This window comes from Belonocnema kinseyi, chromosome 6 (assembly GCF_010883055.1).
Source record: "Belonocnema kinseyi isolate 2016_QV_RU_SX_M_011 chromosome 6, B_treatae_v1, whole genome shotgun sequence".
Classification (NCBI taxonomy): domain Eukaryota; kingdom Metazoa; phylum Arthropoda; class Insecta; order Hymenoptera; family Cynipidae; genus Belonocnema; species Belonocnema kinseyi.
Genome location: NC_046662.1, coordinates 12,932,175 through 12,940,676, shown reverse-complemented (window position 1 = coordinate 12,940,676; position 8,502 = coordinate 12,932,175). Strand labels below are relative to the sequence as shown.

The following is an 8,502-nucleotide window of genomic DNA, read 5'->3' as shown; positions in this document are numbered from 1 at the left end:
AAAACGAAATAAAACATTTTTAAATTAAAACAAAAAAAAATATCCCGTACTTTTTCAGGATTTTTTTCAAAATCTCCGACTTTTCCCTAGTTTCCACGTTTTTTCTGACCCATTTTTTATTTTCCCTGTCTATTAATATTCAACGGCCTAAATCTTAATCTTGTAATATTTTCAACATAGAATCTTTCAAAAAAGAAAAAAAAACAATTTCAAATTAAATAACAAAATTTTCCTTGACTTTGTCAGGTTTTTTTTTAAATCCATAACTTTTCATTGGTTTCTAGGTTACCTATGACCCATTTTTTATTTTCCTTTACCATTATTATTCAAAGACCATAATTTTAATCTTGTAACATTTTCATTATAGAATTTTTCAAACACGAAATAAAACATTTTCAGATTAAAATTTAAAAAAAATATCCCGTACTTTTTCAGGATTTTTTTCAAAATCTCCGACTTTTCCCTAGTTTCCACGTTTTTTCTGACCCATTTTTTATTTTCTCTGACTATTAATATTCAACGGCCTAAATCTTAATCTTGTAATATTTTCAACATAGAATCTTTCAAAACAGAAAAAAAAACAATTTCAAATTAAATTACAAAAATTTCCTCGAATTTTTTCAAACTCCCCGATTTTTCCCTGTTTTCTCTGACCCATTTTTTTATTTTCCACGACCATTAATATTCAACGGCCTAAATATTAATCTTGTAATATTTTCAACATAGAATCTTTCAAAAAAGAAAGAAAAAAAACAATTTCAAATTAAATTACAAAAATTTCCTCGAATTTTTCAGGATTTTTTCAAACTCCCCGATTTTTCCCTGTTTTCTCTGACCCATTTTTTTATTTTCCACGACCATTAATATTCAACGGCCTAAATCTTAATCTTGTAATATTTTCAACATAGAATCTTTCAAAAAAGAAAAAAAAAACAATTTCAAATTAAATTACAAAAATTTCCTCGAATTTTTCAGGATTTTTTCAAACTCCCCGATTTTTCCCTGTTTTCTCTGACCCATTTTTTTATTTTCCACGACCATTAATATTCAACGGCCTAAATATTAATCTCGTAATATTTTCAGCATCGAATCTTTCAAAAAAGAAAAAAAACAATTTCAAATTAAATAACAAAATTTTCCTTGACTTTGTCAGGTTTTTTTTAAATCCATAACTTTTCATTGGTTTCTAGGTTACCTATGACCCATTTTTTATTTTCCTTTACCATTATTATTCAAAGACCGTAATTTCAATTTTGTAATATTTTCAACAAAGAATCCTTTATGAATGAAATCAAACAATTTCCCCGACTTTTTCATTTTTCTTTTTTCAAAATCTCCGACTTTTCCTTGGTTTCCAGATTTCCTCTGACCCATTTTTTTTTCTTTTACCATTATTATTCAAAGACCACAAGTTTAATCTTGTAACATTTTCAACATAGAATAATCTTTTATTAACGAAATAAAACAATTTCAAATTAAGGTTTAAAAAATGCCCCCGACTTTTTAGAATTTTTTTTCTTCATAATCCCCGACTTTTTTCTGGTTTCCAAGTTTTTCCTGACCTAAATCCACCCTGCTTGATTAAATTACCTCCATTCTCGACACTGGAAGGCACTCCTTTCTTCGGCAAAGTAGCAGTCATCGAATCAAGAATATCTCCACGTTCTTGACTGCTGCTCGCACTCATTCCCTGAGCATCAGACCTTTTGGCCTTCTGAGCCGCATTGTCCATCAGCCTCCAATTCAAGAGCGGATCATAAACAAAGGCTTCCAACACGGCCATCAGACTGTCCTTATTTCTATGGAGAACTGACATGACCGACTCACAGGTTCTTCTGTAAGTCCCCTCGATTCCAGTCACTTCCATGGCATTTATCAGCATCCTGGTCAAACGGAAGGGAATCTTCTCCGGGAATTTCTCTCTCGTCATCGCCACTTCGAAACAATCGCCGAAATCAATGTGCAGGATCTTTCCACTGAGTCTGTCCAGCATCAGATTCGAGGGATGTCGATCTCCGAGTCCAAGGATGTAGCCAACCATCGACATCACGGCCAATGATCGGGTGTAATTTGTTCTCCGGTCGAACCAAACTTCACTCGAGGGCGATTTCAGCCAAAGGAGTCGAGCCAGATCGTCGCCGTTTGTGTGCTCGAGGGCGTGCTCGAAAACCTCGACTTTTTGCATCAGCATCAGGTGATCGTAGTCCGGTGCCATCTAAAAAGAGGGATCATTTTTCAAGGATCAGAGGGTGATGGCTTCACCGGGAAATTGGCAAATAACCGGGAATTTACTTCTGAACGCAGCGAAATGCATAATTTCATTATTTCAATAATTTGGGTCAATTTAGAAAAGTTGTTTCTACGTTATCTACAGTTCCAGGAATTGGGAGTGTGTTTATTAGAGTTCTTAAATGCCCAAGAAATTATGTTGAGCATAATTCAAATTTTCCGCAAAATGCGGAAAGTATATAACTCTTATGTTTGGTTTTAAATTAATTTTTGAACTAAAAATGTTACAATTCCATTTTCCGTCAAAAAATATTAATTTTATAGATCAAAATTCATCTACATTGTTTAAAAATGCATCTTTTTAATTTAAAATTTAATTATGACAGTTGAAGATTCCTAATTTTTAATTACAAATTCATCACTTTGGATGAAAATTGAACTATTATGTTATAAATTCGTTTTTTTTTTGTTTCATGAAAATCAATATTTTTCAACTGAAAGTTTAACTATTCCATTTTTTTTTAAATTGATATTTCTGAGTGGAAAGTTGGAGTATTTGTTTCAAAATTAATTTATTTTGCTCTTTTGTGTTAAATGATGTTTAGAATTTAAATAAATGTTTGCATTTTGCGGCAAAAACTTTTAGCTGACCGGAAAAATGGAAAAACTCGAACGCGAAAAACCGGATAATGAATAGAAACTTACTCTAAGCATGATCCTGTGCTCAATGTTCAAAAGAATCTTCTTCTTTTCTCTGTAATCTCTGATCAGGGTGTGTAATGTATCACAATGAGGCACCCAACCAATAAGGCCACTGTTTGTCGACAAGGGTATCACAGCATATCTCTAAAATTGTACAAAATTGTCAAAAAATTATCAACAATGTTGGCAGGGCCAGTAAAGCGCGAATAAAGTTTTTAAGATTTAAAAAAAAAATCAAGGAGAGTTCCAGGTTTTCAAGGTCGTTGGACACCCTGAAAATGTATGTAGTCCGGAATTTTAAGCATTTTTGGCCCCGATGTTGCCCTAACATCTAAAAAAATTGATATCAAACATTTAAAAGTAATAAATTGGACTAAATTGTTACCTGTATAGTCAAATTCCTTCTGAAAGTATCTGGGTCGTGCAGTAAAAGAGTGTTCACCAAACCAAATAATTGCATAACTCTTTCGTCTTGTCTGAGATCTTCGTGTCCTTTTAAAAGGAACATATAATCCTTTCCATTGCATCCTAAGAAAATATAAAAATAAATTGTAAAATATTTACATAAAATCAGCAATAAAATATAGAATATATGTGTTTCAGTAAATTAATTTTAGGTGAATCAGGAAATTAAAAAAAAAAGGGGTATCAAGAGGCGATTTCATTTATTATTTAAAAAAATTTTATATCACACGGGTATTTTATGAATATTGTACAAAAATGCTTTTTGACAAAGCAGCCTTTTTTCAAACAGTTTTTTTAGTCATTTAAAAAATTTTTAAACCAAAAGACTCATTTTGTACAATAGAGATGATTTTTGAACGATGAAAAAGATTTTTCAATCAAGAAAGAAACAAAATCTCAATCAAATTGCTAAATTTACAAATAAAAAAAATAATTTACAATAAAGAAGAATTGTTTTCTAGTGTATTATTTTCAGTACAGAACCCTGAGTTATTCAAAGTATTTTTCTAATTAAAGTAGTTTTGGTAGAAATAAGATCAAGTTTCAACCAAAAAATGGAACAGAAGATTCATTTTTACCAAAGAAGATGAATTTTATAGAGAATACATGAATTTTAAATTGTCAAATCACAATTAAATATTTAAATTTTCAGTTAAAAAATTTATTATCAACAAAAGCGAGAAATTTTCAACAAAAATAATTAATCTTCATCTGAAATAGTTGAATTTTCAACCAAAATGACGACTCTTTAATCAGAATCATTAAATTTCCAACAAAAAGAATTATTTTCGACTCAGAAGATTAATTTCTGCAAAGAAAATAAAAATTTTCAACTAAAAAAGATCATTTTTCAATTAAATATATAATAGTTATATTTCTAGTGAAAAAATTTTTTTATAATAATTGTTTACAGTAATGAAAACAAAAAAAGAAATTTTTCACAAAATAGTTAAAGTGGCAACTGGAATAGTTCAATTTTTAGTGAAAAAATTAATTTTCAGCGAAAGAAAGAAAGAATCTTCAACAAAATAGCTCATTTTTTAACCAGAATCATTAAATTGCCATCAAAAGGAATAATTTTCAGTCCAGAAGATTAATTTCTGCAAAAAAAGTCAACATTTTCAACTAAAAAAGATAATTTTTCAACTAAATGTTTAATAGTCGTATTTTCACGAAATAAATTAATTTTCTACAATAATAAAAAAATAACAACAAATTTTCAACAAAACAGTTAAATTGGTAACGGGAATAGTTCAGTTTTTAGTGAATGAAAATTATGAATCTTTAGCAAGAAAAAATTAATTAAAATTTAAATTTAAGTAATTCAATCTTCATTCGAAAAAATATGGATTCGGAAAAAAATGTGTTAGTTGATATTTCAAATTTTTTAATAAAAAGCAATGGAATTAAGCCAAACAAGAACGCATTTAAGAAATAAAGGCATTTTCAACCAAAAACTTGCATTTTCAGTTAAAAAAATTATTTCAAACAACAACAAAAAACGAATTTTCAACCAAATAGTTCAATATAGTAATATAAAGCTACTTTTGCAAATGAAAAATCAATGTTAACCAATTTAATATTGCAATTTAAAAAAATTAGGCACGATCTTGAAAAAAATTCCTTGACTTTAAAGAAAATTCCCCGACATTTCCCGATTTTTCCTAGGTATATAAAAATTTCCTGCCAATTCCAATTCTAATTATTTGAATTTTTGTTGATGAAAGGGTGGCCGTTTTAATCAAAGGAATAAATTCCCGGTCATTTCCCGATTTTTTCCCGGTTCACAACATTTTTTTACGCTCAATGAAATAAACAAATTCGAACTATAAAGCTAAACATCTTACATCTACAATAATAAAAACTGAGCTGCAAATCATTTAAATCAATTTTAAGGTAGAAATATAATAAATTCTACGCTTCAATTTTTGTTACAAACTAACACTTACTAAATTAAAAGTTAAATTATTTTCATTTTAAATAGTTTGAAAATCCTTAGAAGAAAGCTTAAAAATTCTATTTCAAAATCTTGAAACATCTAAATGATGTTTTACATTGATTCAAATTTTCAATTATTTTTGAAATTCTTTTTTTCGACTCCTAAATATCATTTATAAAAATTGGAATTTTTCCTAAATTCTTTTTAGTTCTGTAAAATGGAAAATATTTTTGACAATTTTGGAAATCTTTTTAAATCTTTTAAAATATTCTATTAAAATTATTTCTTCAAATTAAAGTCATTAAAAATTTTCCTTGGAATCTTAGGAAAATGTTATTTTTATTCTTTTCATGAAGTCTTTCAAAGTTCTTAAAAACCTTGTACATTTTTTGCTTGGAAGCTGCAAAAAATATTATAGATATTCAACATTTATTATACATCAAAATTTAACAATTTTACTTATAAATTATTTTTTATTACAAATAGAAAAATTAAAATTGTAAAGTTTCAAAATTTTATTTCAAAATCTTGAGAAGTCTAGAATTTGTTTTAAATTTGAGATTATTTGGGAAATTTTTTTAGAACTTCTAAATATTTGTTAAAATTAATTGATTTTTTTTCTAAAATTTTCAGAAAATCCTGCAAATTTTAGAAAATTGCTTTAAAACTTGGATGTATAAATAACAAATGAACAATTATTATTTGGAGGCGAAATTTGTGTAATTTTAAGAGATATGTAGACGTTTTGAAAAGATTCAAACTTAATGTAAAACTTGAAATGATAGCCTAATATAAAACAAAATGTAGATTTTCGCAGATTTTAAATAAAAAAATTAGATTATTTTCAAGGATTGTGAGAGGCTTCAAAAGAATAAAACCATTTTCTTAAGATTCCTAGGAAAATTAAAAATAACTTTTCATTTTGAAAAACTATTTTTAGAGAATATTTAAAAAGTTTTTCAAAGATTTAAACAAAATTTTCAAAAAAGATTCTAAAATTTGAATGATAATTTCTTATATTTTTAAAACTCCTAAATATCTCTTAATTATTCAAATTGTTTGTACAAATGCTCATTTGTAAATTATACATCAAAATTAAAAAATTGCACTCACAACTTAAGCATGTTTCAAATACAACAATTAAAATTGTAACGTTCAAAATTTAAAGGCTCTTCGATATTTTAACGATTCCAGGCTTCTTTAGATAAAGATTCAACTTTATTCATAAAAATTCATTTTTTTTAAAATTAAAGATTCATTATTTTAGTTTAACACTTATTTCTTTGGTTGAAAAGGTTTTTGTTGTTGTTTGAAAATCAAATTTTTTGCTAAAAAATTAACCATAGAATTTTTGATTGACATTTTTTGTTGTTCAAAATTAAACTGTTTAGTTGAATGTTCATGTATTTTATAGAAAAATCAACTATATAATAGAAAATCCTTTTTTTTAATACATTTTTTTAACTCAAACTCTAAAAATTCCGTTTTTGGTTAAAAATTGATCATTTTAATTCATGATTCAACAATATTCTAAAAAAAATTCATTTTTTAAATAAAGGTTCCACCATTTTAGTTTATACTCCAACTCTTTTGCTAAAAATTTGGTTGAAAAAACATATATTTTGTTGAAAATTCAATTCATTTTCTTAAATTAAAGATTCATCATTTAAATTTAACATTCATTTCTTCGGTTGAAATTTTTTTTCGTTATTGCTTGAAAATCAAATTTTTGACTAAGAATTTAACCATACAATTTTTGGTTGACAATTTTTGTTCAGTTAAAAACTTAACTGATTAGTTGAAAGTTCTTTTATTTTATATAAAAATCAACTATATTATTGAAAATACTTTTTTTATACATTTTTTAAACTGAAAATTTAAACATTCTGTTTTTGGTTGAAAATTGATCATTTTAGTTAACGATTCAAAATTTCAAATGTATTCTTAAAAATTCATTTAAAAAAATTAAAGTTTCATCATTTTAGTTTATACTTCCTCTTTGGCTAAAAATTTGGTTAAAGATTCTTTACTTTTAAATATTTAGTTTCAATTTATTTGTCTCAAATAAAAAATAAAATATTGCTAAACATTCAATAATTAATTTTTCTAAGTAAAAATTTCAAATTGAATGGGTTAAAAATGGAATATTTTAGATTAAAACAATATTTAAAATTTAATAAAATACTTTAATGAAGAATATATTATTATGAAGTTATTTTTAAGTTGAAAAAAGTTTATAAACCTTCAGTCACACGTTCACATTTTTTTAATGACTGAGACTTTCAAATTGGAACCGCTTAAGTTATAACGTTAAAATTTGAAAATACTAAAATTTTAAACTGGTTTAAAATCGTTTTGTCAAATCGTTTTTGTTCACTTTTTATCACTTAAAGTACAGATAAAGTAAAACAAAATTAATTATTTATTAAATAAAATGTTTTTTATACAAAATTTTCAACATCATAGGCTTTTATTTTTTATTTGTTCAAGTCTTTAAAAAAGCATTTAAAAATTCTTTAAATTAAAAATGTAAGCATAAAAATAAAAATATTTAATGGACAATTTTTAAAGTAAAAAATTTTTGAATTACGAATTGTAAGCTAAATAATAGCATAATTGAAAAACATAAAAATTTTACTAATGATTAAAAAACTGTTGAAATCGAACGTGGAGAGATTTTTCTTCTACAAATTTGTAAAATTCTCGGCAAAAAAATTCACTGTCATTTCCCAGTTTCCCGGTCCAGTGGCCACCCTGAATTTAACATTTAACTTTAAAATTGGGAAATTCTTAAATTTTGAACTGATTCCGAATTGTCTTACAAAATCAATTATTATTCTCTTGTTAATCCTTAATTTATAGTTTAATTTCAAAACTCATAATTTATATTCACTTTTATCAACTAAAAAGATTTTTTACCAAAAATTGTCGATTTTAAACAACACTAATTATTAATTTTTTAAGTATTTAAAACTTTATTTTAAAATTCTTTATATGAACAATGTACGCTTAAAAATTTCATTCCAAAATGCAAAAATTGATAAGTGAAAGAATTTCGAATTACTCCCTGTAAACTAAATGCTATTATAATTGAAAAATATAAGAATTCAACTGATAATTTAAAAAACTGTTGAAATCAAACTTGGAGAGAATTTTTTGTCTAAAAA

General features: G+C 25.8%; 1 protein-coding gene across 1 annotated transcript in view; it reads right to left on the bottom strand.

Annotated features, from left to right (window-relative positions):
* Nucleotides 1-8,502, bottom strand: part of LOC117174143 (serine/threonine-protein kinase mTOR) — a 40,495-nt gene that overhangs the window by 9,661 nt on the left and 22,332 nt on the right. The window contains exons 6-8 of the mRNA XM_033362954.1: nt 3,317-3,459; nt 2,935-3,075; nt 1,591-2,215 (exon numbers count right to left, since the gene is read on the bottom strand). Of these exons, the coding sequence (XP_033218845.1) occupies nt 1,591-2,215; nt 2,935-3,075; nt 3,317-3,459 (909 nt within the window). The remainder of the gene's footprint in view (nt 1-1,590; nt 2,216-2,934; nt 3,076-3,316; nt 3,460-8,502) is intronic.